Genomic DNA, 24,369 nt, shown 5'->3' with positions numbered 1-24,369 from the left:
AACATGGCAGAGAGACTCTGTTGTTAACATGAGCGTGACTTTAATGTTTCTGAATAATTCAAGGAAGAAATCCGGCGCTCCGTCAACAACAAGAGGAAGAGGAGTTATGAAAGAGAGGTGGATGGAGAGGTCGCACAAGGAAAGCGAGATGAGGAAGAGGAAGAGGAGGAGGAAGGGTAAAGCAGAACAGAGGAGAAAGTAGGACAAGTTTTTATTCTGAGGCTGCAAACACGACGAAAAAGAAACATTTAAATATGATGCATAGTTCAGGTTGAATTTTTAGGAAACGTGATGTTAATTATAAAAGGTTCCAAACAAACCACAATAAAGGAAGCAGGAAAGGAAAGGAAAGGAAAGGAAGCAGGAAAGGAAAGGAAAGGAAAGGAAAGGAAAGGAAAGGAAAGGAAAGGAAAGGAAAGGAAAGGAAAGGAAAGGAAAGGAAAGGAAAGGAAAGGAAAGGAAAGGAAGCAGGAAAAGAAAGGAAAGGAAAGGAAAGGAAAGGAAAGGAAAGGAAAGGAAAGGAAAGGAAAGGAAAGGAAAGGAAAGGAAAGGAAAGGAAAGGAAAGGAAAGGAAAGCAGCCGTCCATCTTACAAATCTGCAGGAAAACCGCCGCCTCGCTTCCCTCCACCGACTCTCTGGGTGCTTGAGTGCTTTTGTGCGGCAGCATTTGGTGAAGAAGAAAGTGAGTAAAATATTTACCAGCAACGAAGCTGCTGTCGTCTCGACTCCACGTCAACAACCGCCGACGTTTTAAAACCGAACCTGAAATACTGGAGGAAGTTCACAGAAAACGAAGCACGGCTGAGAGACGGACAGATCAGGTGAAATAATACGGCAGCGTACGGAAGTCTGTAGAAGAACAGAGAGTTCGTAGGATTGATGAGGACATTTCCTCCAGCGAGTATTTAAATGGAGGAAGGTTTCCTAACTACAGGAGGAGTCAGTGTTCTTCATCATCATCATCATCATCTCCTGTTTAAACTCATGACGTGAACGTTGTGGACGTCAGTCCGTCACAGCCGGCGCCTTCCTGCAGCATCCCAGAATCCCTCCTGTCCTCTTCTTCCTCTTCTTCCTCTTCTTCATCTTGCCCCCTGTGAGGCTGCTGTCGGAGCAGATGGACTTCCTGAGAGTCCTGATGTGGTGCTCCTGCTCCCTGATCTTGGTCTCCAGGTGGGACTGGATGGTCGTTCCCAGACACTCCACGTCCACCGAGGCGCCGTACACCTCCCACGTCATCCCCTGCTCGTCCCACGCCACCTCCTGTGGCTTTGCCGTCTCCTCTTCACGGCCGTCCTCTTCCTCCTTCTCGCGCTCCTCCTCCTCTTCCTCGTCCTCCCAGATGCTCTCAGCGCTAACGTCTCCGTCCCGCCTTTGTCCCGGTCCTAGTGCCGACATCATGGCGGGGCTCCGCTGGAAGCTGAACGTACGCAGACAGGCGGGAAGCGAACTCGCCTTGTCGGCGGCGACGGACGGAAGCGCCGACTGGCCGCGGAGCTCGATGTCGATTTTGCAGACGTGCTGGAAGGACGGCGGCCCGGCGGGGACGCAGCACAGCGACGGGCCTGCGGGGGACGTCAAACTACCTGACTGACAGCTGGGGGAGCCAACGGAGGAGGAGGACGTGGGAGCTCCCCGGCTGAGGCCGGGGCTGGTGGAAGCCGAGCGCTCCACCACCTCCACCTCCACCTGGACGCCCACCTCTCTCTGCCCTCCTCCCCGGACCCGGAGCCTCTCGTTCGGGTCCGTCATGGTCGCCGTTTCCCTGACCTGCTTGGAGCTCGACGGATGAGTCAAATGTGGAGGAAGAGGATGGAGGGGGGAGGAAGAACTCCCCTGACGATCTCTCCTGCTCTCCTGCTTCTTCCTCTCCTCCGTCTTCCTCTCCACACTCGTTCCCATTGACGATGGGATATTGCCAACAGCGGCGATGGCATTTGTGTCTCCCAGGTGATCCGGTGTGCTCGGCCGGGTGCCCGGTATCCTCCCGGTTTCTCTCGGCGACCACCTTTCATTGTCAGTCACGGCCTCCCGGGACGCCGCCGGTCGTCCCACAGCTGTCACTGCGCTCTCAGGCACTTTCAAATGTTCCCCTTCGATGCCACCGCCCGTTTTCCCCGTCGTCTTGGTGATGGAGTCAAAGGTGAGCCCCCGAGTCAGACCGGTGTTATGGGAGGGGCTCCTGGGGTTCGTTGCCACGGGAACAGATGCTGCCGGCTCTGGCGTGGATCCTCCCCTCGTTGTCAAGGCCACAATGCTTTTGGATTTGGGGCTGGAGGTGGCCAGTGGGCCGGAAATAACCGAAATACCTGGAAGCAAGAAACAAATGTTCACAAAAATGAGATCATAATTACTCCGTTTATTAGAGTTTATTTTTCTCTTCTGTTATTTTGATCCTTGATGCCTTTAAATATGAAAGTCTGTTTTACTCTGTATTTTCTGACTAATATGAGAAACTAAACGATCTTTTGGCCTTGAATTGAGCTGTTAGATAATTAGTTATTGTTTTATTTTGAGTAATTTGCATTGTGTATTAGCTTCAAGTCAAATCAAATAACTTCATCAAATATGAATAAACATAAGAAAAAAGAGGTTCTGATCCTGATTTTCAGTCAGTTCCTCAAAACTTTGGAAACTAACATTTCCGTTGATTCAACTTCAGACTTTCCTCTCGTCTCCTCCTGCTTCTTAAACGTCTCATAAACTGTGACGGTAATTACCTGGATTGGACCCAGGACTCCTCTGGATGTCCCTGTTTGGACCCGCTGGATTGGACCCAGGACTCCTCTGGATGTCCCTGTTTGGACCCGCTGGATTGGACCCAGGACTCCTCTGGATGTCCCTGTTTGGACCAGCTGGATTGGACCCGGGAGTCCTACTTGCCGAGCCTGATCTTGGAGACAGCGTTAAGGAGGAAGATGAATCTACCAGAGAGGACTTTGAACTGGACCCAACTGGTTCAGGTCTGGTATCTGATCCAGGCTTAGGGTCCGGACTGAGGTTGGCACCGGGATCTGCGGCCTTCAGGTTGTGATCTTTGGACCCAGACAGACCAGTTCTAGAGGATGACGGGGAAACAGATCCAACAAGGTCCGACTTGGAGCCAGAAGCCATCCGAGTGGGTTGAGAAGTGTCCGGTGTCTGTCCAAGTTTAGAACCGGAGAGGACGTCAGAACCGGAGCTGTGATTCAACTCGGAGCGAGCTTCATCACCGGGACCGGTTTTGAGATTGAAACTGACTTTAGCATGTGGAAGAGATTTAGGCTCTTGATCGCCCTTTGACTCCGTGCCAGTTTTAGAAACCACCGTGGTCTCAGAGTCGAGACCAGTTGGGTGTTCTTTGCCTCCGGCTGTGTGTCGGGAGTCCAGGCTGTCCCTGGAACCCGTCCCGGACTTTGAATCGGGACTGGCTTTGGAACTGGAGCCAGTTTTAGAGTCTAAACTATCTTTGGAGTCCCAACTGCTTTTGGAAGTAGAACCGGTTTTAGACTCCAGACTGTCTTTGGACACCGTTGTGGCTTTAGAGTTTGAACTGGTTTTGGATCCAGAACCAGCGCTTGAATCAAGATTTTCCTTTGACCCTGATGCGTTACTGTTTCTCGTCCCAGTAGCTTTTCTCTGCGTGGACGGTTTAGGACTTAGAGAAGCTGAATGGGGAATCTTGGTACTGAGCAGTGCCGGTTCTGCCGTCTGATTTGGTGACGTTGGAGCTATGGAGGAACTCTCAGAACCAGGAGTTCTTGAGTCATGCGGTGGCTGTTGGCTTGACCTGGTAGTCAGGAGTACTGAGTCTGGTTTCGGGGTTTTGGCTGCAATGGTTGGAGTTCTCGTCGCCAATTTCGGACTGATAGCGTTTGTCTCTCCTTTCCGGTTGGGGTCTTTGGGGTTTACGGGCAGGAGCAACGTTTGTGGTGGTGATGGAGTTTCGAGGCTGATCTCTTTTTCGGCATCATTGTTTTTACTTGGTTGCATTGTTAGGCTCACGGTTACTTTGTTCGTAGTCTTTGTTATCAGTTCAGCGTGTGGTTTTGAAGATATCCCTCTAGGTATTTGTGACTTGGCTCTCTCGGTGGTTCTGGGGCTGCCCGCCATTGTTGTTTGCTCCACCTGGTGTGGTTTTGGACTCGTCGCCATGTTGCTGTGTGAGTGCGTCTTGGGGCTGAGCGTCGCCGGGTGTTTGATATTTGGGGATTTAAGTCTTTGCCCATCTCTGATGTTCACTTCGGCAGTTGGCGATCGAGACAAAGCTGGAATTTTGCTTTTTTGCCGCGATGGATCGTCTCTCTCACCGAATGACATCACAGTGGTCGTCAGAGTGCTCGCTGATTTGCCGGTTTCCACGGTAGCTGCTCTTTTCACTACGGGTTTCCCCCTTCCTCTATTCCCATCATCCTTTCTGTTACCTCCATGCAGCTTCGTGGGGTCTGTAGCCGGACGAGGGTTGGGCGGCGAAGCCAGGTTGAGGTTGAAGTTGGGCTCCGACCCCCAGTTAGCGTTGGGATCTGTGCTGACAAGTTCGGCTACAAGCTCCGCCTCCTCCGGAATCGGGCATTCTGATGGGACGACATCCTTCCTGCGTTTGGAAACATTTGGCGTGGTTGCCATGGTGATGGTAGAAATCAAGGAGAATTTTCTTTGTACAATTTGGTGGTCGAAGGTCAGCACCTGATTGGACAGACGGGGAAACAAATGGTGACCAAGACAAGGCCGAGTTCAGACTGCAGATTATTTGTCTTTGATTAGAAGGACAATATGTCAGGTGTTGGTGAAGTCATAATTCTCGTGATTTGGCCGAGATGCATGTCGGTCCCTGAGCGGTCATCGCTTGCAATCTTTCACAACCTGGAGGAGCGAGAGACTGACTGAAGTCATTCACTGCATTAATCCTCATCACATTGAGCACTGAATGTATTCACATTCATCCATGTGTGATGGCTCCAGTTGCACTGTGCCTGTGTTATTATGGACAAAGTGATGAGGCAACAAAAGAAAATGTTACACCTTTGAAGATATTTCCTTCAAACAAATCTTTTTTTTTGTTGTTGTTGCTTTCCAGCAGCTATTTTCAGTCAAACGGATGAATCCTCTCGGGATCCATTTTTTTCTTCTGTCTGCGGGACACATTTATCCAGTCAGACTACGTCAAAGCTCTCAACCAAGTGTCTCCTTTACGTAATGTAAAAGAACCCGACCTAATGCAAACACCAATTTAAACTCATTTCAGATTCATTTTATACAAATATTATACCATCACAACTTGATATTAATCTGCCATTTTCTTTTTGGGATAAATAAAGTAGCTGTCAAAATATTTAAATATAGGCCTATCGATGACACTGGAAATCAAATAAAAGGCAAAAGTGCATGAACCAATCAGCATGAAGTTATTGTAATGTCACTCCAGGAGTATTTCATTTCATTCATACCTGTTCAGGGTCCGCAGACACCAGCGTCGGTCGGAGGAGATCCCATCACGGCCGCCTGCCGACGACGAGAGGAGGTCTTCAGCTGCTTCTTTGCTTGTTTCTCCTTGCTGGTCGACCAGAGGAGGCGTCGCTGAATAAATTAAAGGAAGAGGGAGGAGACAGCGATCGTCACGCCTTCTCTCTCTCTTTTTTTTTACCCTCCTTTTTTAAGGCTTTCTTTTCTTTCCTTCCTCAAACCACCTCCTCCTCCTTCTCCTCCTCCTCCTCACCTTGGGTTTCCTGCTCCCTCTGACCACGTCATCTTCCTCCTCCTCCGTTTATTCCAGTCCTTCGTCTCCTGAATCTCAGAGGGAAAAAACTGCAGTGTTCAAGGCTCATCAAAAATGCTGGACGATAAATTATGCAAAAAGAAAGAAAGAAAGAAAGAAAGAAAGAAAGAAAGAAAGAAAGAAAGAAAGAAAGAAAGAAAGGAAAGAAAGAAAGGCAGAAAGAAAGAAAGAAAGAGAGAAAGAAAGAAAGAGAGAAAGAAAGAAAGAAAGGAAGGAAGGAAGGAAGGAAGAAAGAAAGAAAGAAAGAAAGAAAGAAAGAAAGAAAGAAAGAAAGAAAGAAAGAAAGAAAGAAAGAAAGAAAGAAAGAAAGAAAGAAAGAAAGAAAGAAAGAAAGAAAGAGAGAAAGAAAGAAAGAGAGAAAGAAAGAAAGAAAGAAAGAAGGAAGGAAGGAAAGGAAGGAAAGAAAGGAAGAAAGAAAGAAAGAAAGAAAGAAAATTTCGGAATGACATTTATTCTCGTTTTTTTTCACACAGCTGGTTACCTGGATACCGTAGCTGTCTGTCACCGACACCTGAGGGCTGTGTGTGTATGTGTGTGTGTGTTTGTGTGTGTGTGTGTGTGTGTGTGTGTGTGTGTGTGTGTGTGTGTGTGTGTGTGTGTGTGTGTGTGTGTGTGTGTGTGTGTGTGTGTGTGTGTGTGTGTGTGTGTGTATGTTTCCAAATGAACGGCTTCCAGTGGTGATCGACCAAAGCCTGGTCGGTCCTCGCATTACTGTTTTTTTGCCGTGTCGGCTTTTTTCCTGCTGGACAACGAGCACCGACGTCACGGCGACGACTCGAATCTTCTCCAAAGTTATGACCTGCTAAGACCAACGGCGGATTAGTGACGAAACCGTCTTTCACAACCGAGTCCACCTACTTTAGTCGTGTTAGCCAGCAGTGATGCTGCCTGACAATAACAGCTGACCTGGTATTGTCCTGTAGTGTGTGTGTGTGTGTGTGTGTGTGTGTGTGTGTGTGTGTGTGTGTGTGTGTGTGTGTGTGTGTGTGTGTGTGTGTGTGTGTGTGTGTGTGTGTGTGTGTGTGTGTGTGTGTGTGTGTACCTACACTCGCGGTCATCCAGCTCCCTCGTCATTCGGTCGATGGACGCGGCGGACAGAAGGAGCAGCAGCTCATTTTTGCTGTTTAGTGCTTGTTAAGGAAAACCTGAAGAATTATTTCGCACAGACAATCAACTACATATACACAACACACAACACACACACACACACACTAGGTTGAAGACAACCAGCCGGTGTCGGGACGTCTTCCTGCTGAGACGCAGCATGTGGCAGGACAACGTGGACACCGAGCAGTAAGTCACCGCTCGTCTCCATCTGATGTTAACGAAACTAAATTCAGTTTTAAAGCTTCAACTCAGGAACGAAGGAAACTGAAGTGGGACGGCCAGATTTCTCCGAGCCTTAATTTATTTTCAGAAAAAGGCAGGAAACTTTCAGCTGGTTGGTTTGGTTTTAGAAATACTGAGTTAAACTCTGATTTGCAGCAGAAATTTAAATGAACACCATTTTATATTTAATTCACAGGTGTTTGTGCTTTAAAACCTCCTTTAGGTTTGTTTGCTGTTCAGTAATTTGGCTCATGAGGCCGGGCAGGTTTTATTGCTCAAATATTTAAATGATTAACAACTCATTTTTTACATCGTTGTATTGTGATTTGTAGATAATTAATTATTCTTTTGGTCAGGTAGCACTCTTGGTAAGCGGTGGTTCTTTAGGAGAAATGCCCGTAGAGCTGTAGTAAACATTAAGTATATGTTAAGTATACGTAAACGTAAAGTATACGTAAAGTATATGTAAAGTAAATGTAAAGTATGTGTAAAATATGTTAAGTATACTTAAAGTAAACGCAAAGTAAATGCAAAGTATACGCGAAGTAAACAAAGTATACGTAAAGTATAAAGTATATGCAAAGTAAACGTAAAGTATACATAAAGTAAACAAAGTATACGTGAAGTAAACATAAAGTAAATGTAAAGTAAACATAAAGTAAGTGTAAAGTAAACGTAAAGTATACGTTGCGTCTCCGTGTGTCTACATGTCGACCAGTGAGGTCGGCAGGAAGCTGGACTTCTCTCCGGTGTCGTGGAGCGAGTACTTCGACCAGATGGAGGACGTGAGCGTCGGGCCGGCCGACTGCCAGGACAGCTTCAGGATCTATAAAGCAGGAAGTGACGGACCGCTGCTGGTGCTTCTGCACGGAGGTGGACACTCGGCTCTGTCCTGGGCCGTCTTCACCGTGAGTTTCTGTTCAGCCGGTCGACCGACCGACCGACCGACCGACTGACGGCGACGTGTCTCTTGTTCTGTCTGTTAGACCGCCATCGCCAGCAGAGTGACCTGCAGGGTCCTTGCCATGGACCTCAGGGGTCACGGTGAGCCAATCAGAAGGTCTCTTTTAAATCTTTCTAGACTTTAAAGTTTTGACTGAGAAGACACAAAATTTAAATGGAAAGTTCGATCATCTTCATCTTTGAGTGAACGGGCGATCGTGGGGAGATCAAATCTGGTCTTCTATCAGTCGTCGAGCACTTTGCGTCGCAGCACGTGACAATTTATTTTCTGTTAAGGTTCCTCTCTGGTCCGCCAATCAGACGACTTCTCTACTCAAACCATGTCCAGGTAACAGCTCTGAAAAACTAAAACTTCCACTAATCATATCACCTCAGATTAGCACAAAGTGGACAAACTGCTCCTACTGACGCTACGACTGCGCTCTCTCTCTCTCTCTCTCTCTCTCTCTCTCTCGACTATCTCCGATCCTCACCGACGGTCCGGCCTCCCTCAGCGACGTGGCCAACGTGATTCGAGCCTGCTACGGTGAGACTCCTCCCCCCATCGTCGTGATTGGCCACGGCGTCGGAGGGGCGATCGCGGTGCACATTGCCAGCAACGTGCTGCTACCGAACACGGTGGGACTGGTCGCTATCGACGTCGTGGAAGGTGAATGAGCGTACTTCAGATCAAGACCATCCGTCTACAAATCGTGTTGTTGTTGGGTTTTTTGTGTAAATGTGGATTTTTCTCCACGTTCATAACATTAAATGTCCTGGTCCTCCTGTAGGCAGCGCGATGGACGCACTCCACAGTATACAGAACTTCCTGAAGGGACGACCCAAGGCCTTCAAGTCTATGGACCACGCTATAGAGTGGAGGTGAGGCCATTTCAAGCGTTTTATATCTGTGATGTCATCGTGTGGCTGAGAACATAAGAGGAGTCATCGAAATTGTCCGAACTCCGCCGGACCGGCGAGCTCTGACATCATTTCTACTCTTTGTGCTCCTTTCAGCGTCAAAAGTGGACAAATCAGGAACCTGGAATCAGCCAGAGTCTCAATGGTTGGTCAGATAAAGCGGTAGGTAAACAACATCAACGTCGGTACTGATTGGCTTCGACTTAATTCTGCCTTGGACGTAGATTTCTGCTGATTCTACTTTTCTGTACGTATCAGTGGTAAATTACGTCACGCGTGACTTTTTCCATCGTAAAAACTTGAGTTACAATCCAGATTGCTGACTGAAACACTGACCGTCTGTTAGATGTGAGGTGGAGGAGGACGACCCTCCGGAGCCGGCCGGCCCGGCAACCGACGTGGTCGTCGAGCGCAACGAAGAGTTGTACGATCAGAGTTGTGTCAACAACGAAGAAAACGCTGCCTCGGAGGTGAACGTCAACGAAGGCCAGGTGAGAAGACCACTGCATGCGGTCATTGAGTTACACTCATTACCAAATAGGATGGATGGATGGATGGATGGATGGATGGATAGATGGATGGATGGATAGATAGATGGATGGATGGATGGATAGATGGATGGATGGATGGATGGATAGATGGATGGATAGATTTTTTTTTTTTTTATTAATCCCACAAAGGGAATTTTTTTCACTACAGCAGCATTATAGATGAGTAAAAAATATTAAGTATAAAAATGCACAATATATACAATAAAATAGAATAATGTAAAATTAAACTAGTTGTCATTGACTTGCATTCATTTTTGCCTTGTCTGAGTGATGGTTCTTCCATCACTGACTTCCACAGAAACACACACATTTACTAATATTTCCAATAATTGACCAGCTTTGTGACTGTATTTACCTGCATGTTTGCTAGAGTGTGTTCAAGTGGCGCATAGACCTGTCGAAGTCGGAGAAGTACTGGGACGGCTGGTTCAGAGGAACCTCCAACCTCTTCCTGGCCTGCAACCTGCCCAAACTCCTGCTGTTGTCAGGTCGGGATTTCAACACCTGTACTTCTCCTGTTCAGTGTTAAAGGGAGTTTTTGAATGTACAACAAAATTGACCTGAAAAAGACTTTTTGGTATCAATATTCAGTAAGTTACAGAACTTCAGAGGCTGCATTGCATGGACGCGTCAGAAAAAACAAACAGTGGCTGCGACCGGCCCGAGTCCTAACCACGCTTGTATTTTTGTCACCGTGGTAACGAAGGTCCCCAAACCTTCGTGTCATCCAAAGGCAACTGGACTCGCTCCAATTTCTTGTCCTGGATGTTTTTAGGAAAACTCAAGCTGACAACAGCTTGGTCACATCGCTCAAACTGATTTAAACTTCTGCAGTGATTTGTAAATGTTTTTGGGGCATCAGATCAGACGGAGTAAAGCATTTTAATGTTTCACACTTTGCAGGAATCAACCGGCTGGACAGAGATCTGAGTATCGGCCAGATGCAAGGTGAGACGTTGATTTAACGTGCGGAACAAACGAACACGGTCATCCGTTTGAAAAACCAAACTGTGCAGTCGTTGCTGGTGTTCTGATACGTCGATATACTGAATTCATAGCTTCAGATTAAACGATACTCCGAAGGAACACGACACATCCCGACCTTACTTAGGACTTCTTAGACTTTTGGTTTCAAGAGTATCGGCAGAGGAAACGGTCGGTTTAAAGACACCACAACATAAAACACACACCTCTTACATTATCTGAGAAGACCAGAAGGGTTTTGCTTTAAGGTTTTAGGCTGATGGGAAACGTAGTCTTTACTCGGAGAAACAAAATGTAGAGTATGTACAGCAACACGGCTGCACTGGGAACAGTTGACATTTCTACAAGTGACTGAGGGAAAAGGTGAAGGACGTCTCCGGGGACACGCACACACATCCACACTTTAACGTGTACACACACACACACACACACACACACACACACACACACACACACACACCTTGAGGCGGCAGTTCCTCTCCAGAGACAGCTGGTTGTGTCAGTCAACAACCACGCTGGCAGTGACAGCCCATGAGAGTGTGTGTGTGTGTGTGTGTGCGTGCGTATATTAAAGACACATTTTCAGGACTGGTCTTGCCATTTGTTTGCAGGTAAATTCATGATGCAGGTGCTGCCCCCCTGTGGTCACGCAGTGCAAGAGGACAAACCAGAGAAAGTAGGTCACTCTCTATTGATTCATCATCACCAGGCAAAAATAACAGTGTTAGTAAGTATTGAAAAGCTGCTTCGTAAGTCATGAAACAAAACTCCAGAAAATCAAAAAACATAAAAATGCCAGTTCGTGGCTTCTCCACTACTTCAGTTGGTGGTGTCATCAAACCACAGTCAAACAGAACTTTACACTTTTATGAGGTAAAGTTGAAAGATTTCTTGAAGTAAAAACAAAAGCAAATGTATTGGTTTGTGTCGCTGGAAGCAGAAACCGATTTTCCCGTTTGGCCCGCAGGTGGCCGAAGCCGTCGCCGCCTTCCTGCTGAGACACAAGTTCACTGAAGCAGTCAGAGAAAACAGGAGGTAAATAAAAACAGGGAATCAGGCGATGACACATTCATAACACCGGACAGATGTAAACAGTAAATAATCAAATCAATGACTGCTTCATTTAGCGGTTATCGTGAACTCTTCTGAACAGGAAACGTTTTCCTTTCTGTCTGCAGCTGCGACTCGTTCACACGATGAGGTCTGAAGGTACGACACCCGACACCTACACTTCATCTGCTTTCTCTGGCGGTGCCGAAACACAAACGAACACCAGAGGACGTTGGATTAGATTTCAAATAACTTCCGTCCGTATTCTGAAAAGTCTTGAGAAAAGCTGGATATTTAATGAAGTTGTTTTGATAGCAGCGTCCGGAGCGCAGTACATTTAGTGTCCACTAGTTGCCCGTCCGGAGGACAGCGTGTCAGCGTCACGCTTTTGGTTGGCTGAGATCTGAAAACCACGTGGTCAGGAAAAGATCGGTCACCGTGTTCACGTTAACCTTCGCTCTGAAGGGCGGACCCGTTAGCGACTCAGTTAGCCTCCAGTTAGCGCCCCGGTGATGATGTATTTTGTTTTTGTGACCTTAGTTGTCGTCATAGTTTCACCGATTGGTTAAAGATGTCGGTCAGCTGGACTTGGAGTTTAAATCATTCATCATTTTTATTATCTGTCAAACATCTGCAGCTCGGATAGAAACCGAGATGTGAAACGTGAGTTTGAAACCAACCTTCGACTTCAGGGACTCAGATGTGTTTTGTGGTCTGCAGGTTTCCCGTCCGAGGCGTCTCCGTCCTCCGTGAAGAAGCAGGAACCTGAACCTCCTCTTCCTCCTCTTCCTCCGAACATTAGAAGTCCGAGCGCCGTGACGACCGGCCTGTTTCTGTCCGTCGGTAGATCCAGTGTTTGTTCACGATAAAGTTCAGTGTGAATTGTTTGGTGTCTTTGTGTTCTCGATCTGAAAGAAGAACGTTTCCTTCTGATGTGTTTGAAATAAAAAACAAACCGACAGAACGAGTTTCCAGAGAGATCAACACCGAGCGACGGATCCACTTCCGGTCCGTCTCCGGGACGCCGGAATAAAACCAGAAACTTGGAGTAACTTTTTATTTGAACTGTCCTGAATCAGGACGCGTGCAACGACTGAAACACAGAAACAACATGGCGTCGCGACCGCCTTGTATTTACACGTGTGTGTGTGAGGTGTGTGTTTATTTTACGTTTGCGTGCACAAGACAAACACACAAACAGACGTTCTGGGAAATAAAAGTCCACGTTAAATATCGTAGAAACGCACACACGCGCGCATCACGACCCGTCGTCACGGTAACCGGCGGTTCAAACGCGTCGGGTCGTCTCTCGGCTTTCGGCGTCTCTCTGGAAGGATCAGAACATTTCGCCTTTCGTTTCGACTTCTCTTTTGTCGACTTTGATTTCCTCTTCTGACGACGACGACGACGACGTAACACAAGCAGAACTCCTGAAACGTGTTGGGAGCCGCCTGGGAGCAGGCTGCGCTCACTGCTGCTTCTTTCCCAACAACTTCTGATCAGTCGCAGCGGCAGAAACTCAACAAAAAATGTTTAGTCCGTAGGGTTTCAGAAACAGCTCAGGATTTACCTGCTTCGAGACGAAAGGTCCAACATGAATCAGAATATGCAGCAAAAAGACACACAACATAATCCCACATATTTCCAACATGGAAGTCTTGAGAGAAAAAAAGTGGAAAACAAGCAAAAAAAAACCAGAAGCAGAAAAAGACAAAAAGGTCCAGCAGACATTGAAGGGGGAACACGGGGAGGGATTTTTCCAGAACCTTCCAGAGAAACAGAATTAAAGTGCATCAACAACAGAGGCGAAGCAACCAATCAGAACCCAGCATTCAGGGAAGCAGCCAATGGGCTGTGAAGAGAGGCGGGAAGACGGGAGAACCAATCAGACGTCATTACTGGCAGTGACAGGACGTCCCGTTTGGAATTCTTCAAACATTTTGGAAGGAATTTAAAAAAGTTTAAAAAATAATTGCAATTCCTGTAATTTTACTGCAAAACAATGACTTAAAAATCAGAAAATGCATAAATATTTTTTAAAGAAAAGTCACTTAAAAACAACAAAAAGCTCTTAGATCTCTCAGTATTGTTGGGATAATTTAAGAGTCACAAACAATTATTCTGCTTCATAAAACCAAAATTAAAAACGGGCTGTCAGAAGTGCAAAGTTCCTGGATGGATATAATCTTTATGTACAAGCTTTTTTCGTGAGCTGCTTTATGACAACTTAATAAACAAGAATATTATTGTGAAGGAAGAGCTTTACTTGCTCACCTTAAGTTTCCTGATTTTAAGTTGGTTCTCTATATCAATGGTGTATAAAAGATATTAGGTCTGGGTATCATTTGTAATATATATTTTTTTAACAATACTTAGATTGGAAAAAAGGTGTTTTTTACATTTTAAAAAAAGTGTTTAATTTTGCTGAAGCAAAACTTTGCCTAAATAAAATCGCCAAATACTGAGAAAGTTTGATTTCAGATTGAAGAATAAACCTGGCTTCCCCAGACGGGAACATCACACCACAGCAGCCTCAGTCTCCAAAGGTCCGACACCAGAAATGGGTTCAAAGGAGGGTTGAGCTCAGTTCACTTTCACTACCGAGGCAGCGTCACGGAAAGATTTAAATAAAAGTATGAAACAGTGCAAATATGAATGCGTTGATAAATTCCTTAAAAATAAAGCTTACAACACAAAACAAGTGACTTTAATTAAAACATTATTCACTGAAAATCAGCCAAGATAAGATGATCCGACTCCACCGTCTCCGTGGTGACGAGCGCATCGGCTCTCCGCCGTTTCTACCGTAAACTAGTGTTTAACTACTGAATCAGAGTGACGTCGCTGCGAGTGAACTGGTCCTCAAACCTGAAACTGAACCGGGCGGCGACAGGAGAGATGAAGGAAGCAAAGTGGGAAGACGGCAAAATAAATTCAGTTTGTTTGGAGAGAAAACGAACTCACTGGCAGGACTGGAAAATCAAGCACTGCGTCCGACTCTTAAAATTCAGCATCAAATTATCCAAAACGGAACGTTTCACCGAGTTACATTTCCTGTTATTTAACTACACATTTAACCAGTGAAGTAAAGGCAGTACATGATGTTTATTTTTCATTTCGAAAGCCAATTGGACGACAGTTTTAACTCGGAGTTCCTTTGCGATGGCCGTCGGTTCTCCGGCCTGCGTTTGCTCGATTCTCTCTGTTTTCATGAGGCTACATCAACGAGCAGATTCAAAACTATCAGAGAAATGTGTTACAACAGCTCGTGTTCATATCGCCAAGGTCATCGGGGAGATGTTCGTATGTACAATCACACAAATAATCAACACGTACATCCGCCCGGTCGATACTCGTTCACGTTGAGGATCATCCGGGCCGAAGGTGACGCGAGGAAGAAAGAAAATCAGTCTTTGCTGCTGCTCGGTGTCTTTACAAAAATAAACGTCTCCTCTGGTATCAAAATAGACGACAATCTTTATCTTTCCAGGTTTCAGGGAGCTCGCGGCGCCGGCGACGCCCGTTTGGCAAAAAACGACTTGTGAAATCTACATTTGACATTTCCACGTTCGGCCGGGAGCTGATGAACGAGCTCTCCGACTCCGCCGGAGTCTCTCGGTGAGAGTCGGAGGATTTTATTCAGCTGCGAGAGTTTAACGAACGCGTGGAGATAACGAGAAGACCGAAGATGTGCATGCGCTTCCCTCAGAGACATGATGCCCGGCTAACAAGGTAAGAAGATGCGACCGGTGATTGTCGGGGGTTAAAGGTCAAAGTGTCTTTGAAAAGGCAGCATGAGGCCGCGGCAGCAGACGGACAGATGGTCGGACAGCACGACAACACAGCAAGGCAACACCAGGCGCGGTCGCCGACGAGAAATCAGCTGACTCGACGTTACGACTTTCCGTCCGGGATCGTCACGCCGGGCCGACGCCGTGGAGTCGGCGGGATTGGCTCGAATTCGGCGTCATTTCAGACAGATGGGATGTTTGTTATTGAAGCAGGTGAAATGTGTCCACGGTGGCGCCGTTTCTCTCGTAGCGAAGCAGAATGAACGTCGCTAGTGTTTTTACCTGAAGCCTCGCAGTCAGAAAACTCTGCACTGTTTGTTGTAGTGAGACTTTGTCGTGACGGTTTCACCAGACGAACACAGAAACGGCGTTTGGGAACACGGCCGAGGACACCAAGCATCCAAAGCAAATACTGGCGGGAAGATAAACAATACTGGGTGGAGTTTCTGTTCAATACTGAAGTCCAACTGTTGCGGTCAAACTGCAGCGACGATGTCCAACACGGTGGAAACGCCACTGCTGGGTCCTTTCAAAATAAAAGTCTTCCTTTCCAAAACATTCACCGCAGACGTTGACGCACATCAAGAAGCGGCGCCCGGCTCGTCGGCAGGGAAATCCAACCGAGCGAAATTAACCAGAGATGAAACTCTTCGGAGAATCCGGGCCGGGACAGGAAGTGAGGAGTCCTGATTCCAGCTGACTGAATATCCGACGGAGGTCCAGAAAACGAGCTCCCTCCATCGTTGGCGCACAGAAATCCTTCAAATCAGGAGACGAAGAAAAGTCCCGACAGGTTCGGACATATTTGAAATGAAGGACCGGATTTATGCTTCTTTCTGTTGTGGTTCGGGATCAATGACCTTCGGGCAGGATTCCAGAAAAGTCCGTTTTTACGAAACAGCACGAAATGAGGCGAACGAGGATTCGAATCTGAACCGACTGAAAAGAACGAAACGAGAACGAATCGATCCGGAGTTTAGAAATGGAAAAAAAAGAAATCGAGGACTCTGGACTCAAAACTAAATCGGGTCAGTCCGCCTTCACTGAGCCCGAACCTTTACAGGTCAAAACTCTTGTGTATTCAGGTCCACTACGTCAAAACGGATCCGAGCCTGGACTCTGGTTCTGGCCGAGTCCGTCTGGAGTCCGGACAAAGTTGGTTTGGCAAATCTGGTGAAGTTTCGAATGGCATTTCCAAAAAGTAAAAACCCAGTCGAACCCTGGTGCTGGTTCTGAGATGAGCTTCCACTTGGAACCGGTCAAAACCAGAACCAGGTCGTGGGCCGGGCTCAGGTCCAGTGCAGTCAGGTTTGGTTCAGGTGCTTCTCAGTCAGCGTTTCGTGTTAAATTTAAAAAAAATTCTCAACCTGATCTGAGTGTGTTTTGGCCCGGTTCTGGTTCTGCTGTGCTGCTCTCAGGACTTGTCGCCCAGCTGCGGCTGTTCCATGGAGCCCTCCTCGTCCGACAGGCCCGTTTCCACGGCGATGACGAACGACGCCACGGAGGCGCTGCTCGCCATCGGCTGAAGTTCACCTGGAAGACGGAGGAGAGGCGACGTTACCGAACAGAACCCGAGAATAAAATCTCCATCCACCGGTTCTGATTCACGTTCTCAGTTTCAGCAACAACAACAAAAATGAAAGAGAAATCTAAATGTTGAGACAAAGATTGTACGTTTGGCTGAAGAGGGAAAGTCTGTAAAAATGTCAATAAAGTCAATAAAATGAAAATAAGTAAAAAAAACTTTAACATCAACAAAAATGTTCCGTTTGTTTTTTTGAGGTTCGACTGAAACTCTTTTAACCAATAAACTGAAATCAAACTATTTCAGCTGCGGATGGAAAAAATTAACTCTGAGATTATTTGGTAGAAATTTCATAAAAATCCAGATGTTAACCAGCTGCTCAACTCGTCTGTCTCCAGACAAGTGTTTTTGTAATGAATCTTACAAATGAGTTCTCGTTGGTGCCAAAGTTAAAATATAAAGACACACGGTCAGAAGATGTTCTATAAAAAACAAAGAGTGACCTGAACGGTGCAATTTGACTTTTTTTTTTTAAAGTTAGTTTAACAATAAATGTAATGATTGAATGAATCTTCGTTATCCAACTCCAGTTTGTGGTCGTTGACTTCTGGCCGTACTGGCGGGTGTGTGTCATCATCATCATCATCATCATCTTCTTCTTAAAAAAAACTAAACAAACCAAAACATTCAACTTCCTGTTTGTCTTTCTTCATGACCCAAAAGTCCAGAAAGGAGACACACCCCAGCTGGAAGGTGTTGTGCTGCGGAGACACCACTGGGTGTCAGTATAACGGCAGCTATCTGCTGAATCAGCAGCAGTCTGAACACACAGTGTGTCACAGTTATTACATAACACCTAATTATTGGTTTAATCTGTTATAAAAACCAGCTGGATGAAAGAAACCTGACGTTACATGTCTGGAACGGAGTTTATAATTCCGTGATATTCCCAGACGGGTGGGAACTGTGTGTGTGTGTGTGTGTGTGTGTGTGTGTGTGTGTGTGTGTGTGTGTGTGTGTGTGTGTGTGTGTGTGTGTGTGTGTGTGTGTGTGTGTGTGTGTGTGTGTGTGTGTGTGTGTGTGTGTGTGTGTGTGTGTGTGTGTGTGTGTGTGTGTGTGTTACCTGTGTGTGTGTCGGTGGTGGCCGTCACAGGGCTGTCCCTCAGGGTGTCGGGGTCCTGGTAGTCCTGGGGGAGCCCCACCCGCCGGACCCCGGGGTCCAGCACCACGGAGGAGCCTCCCTCGCTCAGCGTGCCGTCGCTGGAGGCCCCCGACACCACGGCCTCCAGGGCCAGGGCCCCGACTCCGCCCACGCCGCCCCCGCCCACGGCCAGGTCGTAGTCCAGAGGCAGGTCGTCCAGGCAGTCGGCGTTGAGCTGCAGGGAGAGGGAGGAGAAGTCGATGAAGACCAGCGATCACAGCAGGAAGTCGCCTCGTGTCTTTCCAGCATTCATCTTTGACCAAATCTTCAATCAGCTCATTCTTTTTTTTTCTTGAAGTGTAACTAACACAGAAACGTCAGACTCACTGCGATGCCCAGCGCCTTCAGGATGTTCATCTTGCACATGGGACACGTGCGGTGGTCCAGCAGCCACGGATCCACGCAGCTCTTATGGAACAAATGTCTGCCGAGAAGAAATCAAACAGTCGGTCCGTTAAAGAAATCTGCTGCTACAGAAACTGTGTAAACCGGTTTTGGGAGTCTGGCGGGTGAACCCAAACCGAGCCGAGCCGAGCCGGTACCGCTGCAGTAAACACGGCTTCGGGCCGGTGCTCTCCGTACCTGCAGGGCAGGATGCGGACCACGTCGTTGGCCTTGTAGCCTTCGATGCAGACGGCGCAGTTGTCGAAGTCGGCCTCCGTCTCCTGGTCGCCCTTCCTGATGGTCCGAACCTGCAGCTTACTGATGGCCTTCTTCGCCGCGTCGCCAAGACGACGCTGAGGACAGAGAGGGGTGAGAGGTCAAACTTTTATTCCAGCTCCTCGTGGAGAGACCCGGTCGCCGTGGTTACGTCGGTACCTGGTTCCGGTCGCGTGCGTTGGCGTATCGGAACCTCTGGATGTAGTAGAAGACGAGCCAGGCGAGCGAGATGATCATCAGCACGATGAAGGAGATGGACACGAACACCACCGACGTCCGGCTCACGTACTTCTGCAGGTTCCTCGTCCCGATGGTGATCGTCATGGTGACCGTCACGTTGCGCTCCAGCAGCGACGCCACCTCGCGGCCTTTGGGCTCAGGGATCATGATGGCGACCACCTCGCCCGTACCTGCAGAGGAGGAGAGACGGTCTGTAGGTCGTTCGATGTCCCGCCGACAAAACACGCCGTCGGCTCCGCCCACACTCAGTTTTTCCAACATTTCCGACTGCGCTGAAACTTTTCGGGAGATTTTTTTTCTGGAACATCTGATCAGTGTAGCTGAAAACGACCAGCGAGAGTGAAGCAAATCTGTACATTTATTAAAAAAGGAATGATAGATGTCCTCACGTCGGCATTTGATGCATCATCATAATATAAAATGTGGATTATAGCCTGTTTAGAGCAAACTAAGCTTGTTTTAAATCGCTCTATTTAAGTTTCTGAACGCTGGAAAGTCGTCGGTTTTGATTTTCAGAAACCTCGGATAGATCTGAACGACCGTCCAAACCTAAAAATATATTCACTTTCCGGTCCTTTGTGGAAAAATAAAAGCAGCAAAATCCTGACATTAAAGAAGCCTGAGTTTGTAGTTCAACCATCTTCAGCTGTTTTCTCATGTCGACGAACACGATCAAAAGATTACAGGAAATTCAGTTTCCCAGCTTCTTTTTTTTATTCTTCTTCATGAATCTCTCAAACACACCGGCAGCCTGTTTATTGATCCAATAACAGCCTCTGCTTAACAACCCCCCCACATCACTATGGCAACCAGCTCCTCGCCCACCCACAAGAGAGTCTAAAAATACCCCAAGCCCGCTGACATGGATGATGATGAGGATGATGATGATGTACAGCCTGCTTTCATCTGAGTTTATTATGTAAGTCGGAGCTCCACAGGACGATGAAGGCGCTGCAGACATCAATCAAACCGTCTTCTGCTTCGTGTAAAACAGAACTCATCAAACTGTTGGGAGCAGAACAGACGGGCACCTTAAAGTTATAAGTAAGTAAGGGGGCTGAATGTGGAAGCTCCTATTGGCTCAGTGAGGTGTCAATCAAAACGGGCAGAGAGCAGACACCATGTGGATGTCAGATATATTATCAGCGCTTCTTTTCAACTCCATTCATACATTTTCTCATCGTGCTTACCTCAGCGTTACTTATCTCAGACATTACAATCCTACACATTTATGTCCCCGCTGCCAGTTTTTCATCACATTAACGGTGTTGTGGATGTTTGGTCCGTCCGATGGTTCTGAATACTACAAGAACTAGCTTTTAGGTTCTTTTATCAAAGTACCAGATATTTTTAAAGACAGTTATACGCGCTTTTGGACTTCTTGTTTCAGCAGGAAGCCTCTTAATGCAGAGGGCTTCATGATTCATGGACATTTGCTCACTTCTGCTGAATGACGAGTTGACAGGAAGTCATTTAGCTCGACGTGTTAATCTTGTAAAAATAAAGATTTTTGATGACTGAAGCGTTCGGAGGAGGAAAAAAGAAGAAAAGAAGGAAAAACAGAAGCAAATACTAGAAGCAGAACATTTTGTGAAGCAGCTGCTTGTTGTAAAAGGCTGAAAGGCACAAACAGATATGAACACATCTGAGGAGAGAAGGTGTTTTGGCTGTTTGGATCTGAGATCCTTGTGACTCGCGGCCTGACTCCAAACGTAACCTCGAAGGTAGAAAGAAAACAACCCTGGAAGGAAGGTTGTTCTCCAGAGACGTAGCTTCAAAAGCGAAAGTTTGATTTCAGTCTGAACTTTTATTCTATAAAAAAAAAACAGAGTTAATCAACAAATCTTCAACGACAACGAAGGATTCGTTCCTTCGTTGCGGGAACGTGGCGCCAAGTTTACGACAGAAGCTTCGACAACGAGCTGGTGATTAACTCTTCGCTATAACTATAACAGTCCTAGATGTTTACAGACTGAACCTGAACCGGCCGACCAGATTTAATTGTGGAGGAGACGGAGACTGAACGTTGTTCATATATCTGCTGTGCTCTAGAGAGGAGGCGGATAAAACCCACCGAGGACAGAACTGAACTGACAACAACCCCAACCAACACAATTGATTAGTTGCGGCCTAAAAATACTCCCCCGGGATCGATGTCGCTCTCCCACACATTTCTACTTTTGCAGAAGTTACACAACACAAACCTCTGGACGACACAACTGATACGACGATTTTTATTTTATTAAACTAATAATCTGTCCCCAGTAAAGACAGTTTTATGTGCAAAACAAAACAAAAAGCCATGTGAGCGAGGCTGTCGTCCTTTTACAAGTTTGTAAAAAAACACAAGAGGGCTCCGACCTGGTGAGACCACTCCACCTGTCCCTCGTTGTCCTTCCCTCCCTGCTGTATTTAGTCTGTGAGCTCTTCTTCTTCCCTCTTTTTGTCACTTTGTTTCAGTTTCCTGTCTGTTGCTGCATCTGTTGAACCCCAGAGGACACAAACCACCTGAACTGTGGCGCCATGGCAACAGGGTCCTCCGACACGCCCGCTCCACGTCAGACGGGTTGTTTTTACTTTCAACTGTCTAAAACCTTCAAATATTCCTTCTGAGATTCAGCAAATCTGAGAAGCTGCAACCAGCAAAGACTAAACAGCTGTAAAAAAAAAAAGATCCAACTATTGATCAGAAACTGTTTCTGGAAACATGGAGCACCGTGTGGGATAAATAACATCATTATGCAACATGTGTGCATCACATGCAACACAAGTTATAAATATCACACTGTTTGTCCTCCGAAGAGCCTTAAAATTGACTTTAATCAATTCTAAAAACATCTGTTTTAAATCTAAAGTCAGTGTTTTAATGAGCCATTTGAAGGGACCATTAATCACCCGGGAAATAATCCACTTTTATAAAAAACAGTTTGTAAAACAGTCACTTAAAACTGCATAAATATACCCAGATTTTTTAATAAAGCCGCCACAAAATCAACCATTTTAATCAGCAACAGTCACAAAAACAAAACGAGTGAGTTATCTCACATCATGCAGTCCGACTTTAGACATCAGGACGTCAAGACTCAAACTTCCGTTGATTGTTTCGGTCATTTTTTTAAGCAAAACAAACAAACAAAAAAAATTACTTTTTATCTTCGTTCCAGCTTCTCAAATATGAAGATTTGCTCCTTTTCTGCTTCATATATGATCATAAACGGATTTATATTTTTTTTTATGGACTGTCAGATAAAATAAGGGATGTAAAGACTTCAGAACAATACAACATACATTTCCCCAAAATGTCTGACTTTTAAAGGCAATAAATTAAATGAAGACAATCATTACTGGATTTTTTTTTTTTTTATATAGTTCAAATCTTTTACTATTGCTTTTATTTCATCAGCAGCTATTTGGATACTTAATTAAAAATACCCAAAGTGTGATGGTTCTGGTTCAACCCATGAAGCTTTTATGTGAATTAATTAAATACGGCATTTTAATAAAATGCAGAAGGATTAAATATCCCAAAAATAAAAATGAAAAGCAGCCAGTATATCAGGGGTGTCCCGAGCTGACCTCAAACATTGATTTTACGGTCAATCAAGTTTTTTTTCTTCTTCTAACTGATCGATAACATCAACTGTCATAAACGGAGAACACGACTTAATAAGTTAAAAGAAAAAAAAGTCGCGACTGTCAAACATTTGTTGGTTTCAGCTCCTCGATTGTGAAGATTAGCAGCTTCTCTGTTTTATCTAGGGAAGATTTTAGTTAGTCAATACGAGACAGTTTCAGATGCAGATGTTAAACGTTAAACTGATCAGTTAACCAAGAAAATAATCATTGGATTGATAAGTGGAATAGCAGACACGAGTACGGATATCATTTATTAGATTACAAACTGAGTTAATCATTCAAGACACAAAGATCAAATCAAACAAACCAATATTTAGATATATTTTGGTGTTAATGTGACTCCATAGGAACATACAGAAACTTGTGTTTGGACTTAAACTGACGTGTATTAGACTCACAGTTCATTAAGACCTTCATTGTTACCGCCACCATCTGCCCCGGCAAAGTTTAGGTCAAATATAATTCAGATTTTTATCATCAATCTGTCTGACAATTATTTCCTTTGACAATCGATCGATTTCTCAGTTGGTAAAATGTCAATAAATTGTGACTGGTTGTCAGATCAATAGCCAGAAAGTGTATTTTCATACGTTTGTGAATTGAATATAAATTTGAAACTCCTGCCAAGAACTTACTAAATAAATCCGTTATGGGTGCTGTAGCTGTCAGGAGGCTCCTGGGTGGTTTTCCAGGGACTTCATGGGACAGTAGGGGTCAAAATAACGGGACCCCAACTTTACATTTCCAGCCTCAGAGGCCCTCAGGTTGTAAATATAACATCCCGCCGCTTCACGCTACAGGAGACCCAATAAAGGGCTGTAATTCGCAGTCTAATGTAAGTAAAAGGTCCACCGTACCTGGATGAGACATGGTGATGGTGTCGTTGGCGTTGGTGGAGCCCACGTTAAAGATGACCACCGCCGACGCGTTGTGCGCCGCAGCGTGGCGGATCTTGTCCTTGCAGGTGCAGTTGCCCTGGGCTATCAGGGCCACCCAGGCCCCGGCCTGGGCGGGCACCGCGAACCGGGTGTTGGGGTCGCAGGCCTGGCGGTCCAGCGGGGCCGCGGGCAGGACCACCACCCCCTTGGCGTCCCGCTTGGGCGAGTGCTCCCCGTAGCGGCCGCACTCCGTCTTCTCGGTGCGCAGCTCCGAGGTGGCCGGGTCCACGTAGGTGATGTTGACGAAGGCGGTGTACCACTCCTCCCGCTCGGCCACGGTGAAGTCCAGGCAGAGCAGGTGGACGAAGCAGAAGGAGAGCAGCCACGTCGAGAGGGCCAGGCTGCGGCAGGCCGCCACCAGCGAGCCCGGGGCCATGACGATCCTCCCCGGTGAGAGCGAGCCGTCCGTCCGTCGGTAGGTCGGAGGAGCCCGTTAGCGTCGACGCCGTGGAGACACCTACTCCACCATGCTAACCATCCGGCCGACCGGGAGCTTCTTTGAACCCGTTTATATCGCTGCTGTCCCGCCGCTGCTCGTCTCCTTCCCTCCCCGTTCAGCCGCTCCCCTCCGCCGCTCTCAGGCTACCGAGCAGCAGACGCCTGTTAGCCGCCTCCATCTCAAAACAAAAACAGCCGCGGGGGAAGCCGGCGCGCAGACAGCTGAGGGCGAACCGGACCGCGGGTCCCACGAGACGTCACCCCGCCGAGGTGACGCACCGGGCGGGGAGCAGCTTGCGCGGAAAAGTCGGTCGTTAATATTTTGTTGGGCATCTGGAGCTGAAGCTAACGGCGGCAGCAGGCCAGCTAAGCTGCATTGTTTTGACTGGGCCACCGTCCACCGGAAG

The 24,369-nt window shown here is 46.7% G+C and overlaps 3 protein-coding genes across 3 annotated transcripts; 1 reads left to right on the top strand and 2 right to left on the bottom strand.

Annotated features, from left to right (window-relative positions):
- Positions 1-466: 466 nt before the first annotated feature.
- Positions 467-5,553, bottom strand: gprin3a (GPRIN family member 3a). Its single transcript, XM_069717968.1, has 3 exons — positions 5,428-5,553; positions 2,722-4,574; positions 467-2,310 (listed from the first exon to the last, which is right to left on the bottom strand). The coding sequence occupies exons 2-3, from the start codon at positions 4,298-4,300 to the stop codon at positions 1,007-1,009; spliced, it is 2,883 nt and encodes a 960-aa protein (XP_069574069.1). The 5' UTR covers positions 4,301-4,574; positions 5,428-5,553; the 3' UTR covers positions 467-1,006.
- Positions 5,554-6,849: 1,296 nt separating this feature from the next.
- Positions 6,850-12,497, top strand: LOC138632429 (protein phosphatase methylesterase 1-like). The gene is made up of 14 exons (XM_069717991.1): positions 6,850-7,049; positions 7,804-7,993; positions 8,072-8,129; positions 8,325-8,376; positions 8,543-8,697; positions 8,819-8,909; positions 9,045-9,110; positions 9,295-9,439; positions 9,870-9,987; positions 10,403-10,447; positions 11,095-11,159; positions 11,451-11,518; positions 11,662-11,692; positions 12,254-12,497. Exons 1-13 carry the CDS (start codon positions 7,021-7,023, stop codon positions 11,681-11,683), a joined length of 1,104 nt encoding a protein of 367 aa, XP_069574092.1. The 5' UTR covers positions 6,850-7,020; the 3' UTR covers positions 11,684-11,692; positions 12,254-12,497.
- Positions 12,498-12,576: 79 nt separating this feature from the next.
- rnf150b (ring finger protein 150b) lies at positions 12,577-24,336 on the bottom strand. The gene is made up of 6 exons (XM_069717984.1): positions 23,444-24,336; positions 18,870-19,120; positions 18,633-18,787; positions 18,378-18,474; positions 17,973-18,225; positions 12,577-16,857 (listed from the first exon to the last, which is right to left on the bottom strand). The coding sequence occupies exons 1-6, from the start codon at positions 23,898-23,900 to the stop codon at positions 16,739-16,741; spliced, it is 1,332 nt and encodes a 443-aa protein (XP_069574085.1). The 5' UTR covers positions 23,901-24,336; the 3' UTR covers positions 12,577-16,738.
- Between the last annotated feature and the right edge of the window lie 33 nt (positions 24,337-24,369).

This window comes from Brachyistius frenatus, unplaced genomic scaffold, assembly GCF_029030835.1.
Source record: "Brachyistius frenatus isolate BFR_SWC_R1_liver_20210118 unplaced genomic scaffold, ASM2903083v1 Contig_184, whole genome shotgun sequence".
NCBI classification, from domain to species: Eukaryota; Metazoa; Chordata; class Actinopteri; family Embiotocidae; genus Brachyistius; species Brachyistius frenatus.
This window is presented reverse-complemented; position numbering and strand designations above follow the sequence as displayed.

Excerpts from the sequence above, each read along its gene's own strand:
- gprin3a (XM_069717968.1), bottom strand. The coding sequence starts at position 4,300 with ATGTCATTCGGTGAGAGAGACGATCCATCGCGGCAAAAAAGCAAAATT. Across the intron at positions 2,311-2,721 it reads GAGTCCTGGGTCCAATCCAG|GTATTTCGGTTATTTCCGGC; the intron begins GTAATTACCGTC and ends TCTTGCTTCCAG.
- LOC138632429 (XM_069717991.1), top strand. The coding sequence starts at position 7,021 with ATGTGGCAGGACAACGTGGACACCGAGCA. Across the intron at positions 8,377-8,542 it reads TCTACTCAAACCATGTCCAG|CGACGTGGCCAACGTGATTC; the intron begins GTAACAGCTCTG and ends GGCCTCCCTCAG. Across the intron at positions 8,698-8,818 it reads CGCTATCGACGTCGTGGAAG|GCAGCGCGATGGACGCACTC; the intron begins GTGAATGAGCGT and ends GTCCTCCTGTAG.
- rnf150b (XM_069717984.1), bottom strand. The coding sequence starts at position 23,900 with ATGGCCCCGGGCTCGCTGGTGGCGGCCTGCCGCAGCCTGGCCCTCTCG. Across the intron at positions 18,788-18,869 it reads ACGCACGCGACCGGAACCAG|CGTCGTCTTGGCGACGCGGC; the intron begins GTACCGACGTAA and ends CTCTGTCCTCAG. Across the intron at positions 18,475-18,632 it reads GTCCGCATCCTGCCCTGCAG|ACATTTGTTCCATAAGAGCT; the intron begins GTACGGAGAGCA and ends TCTTCTCGGCAG.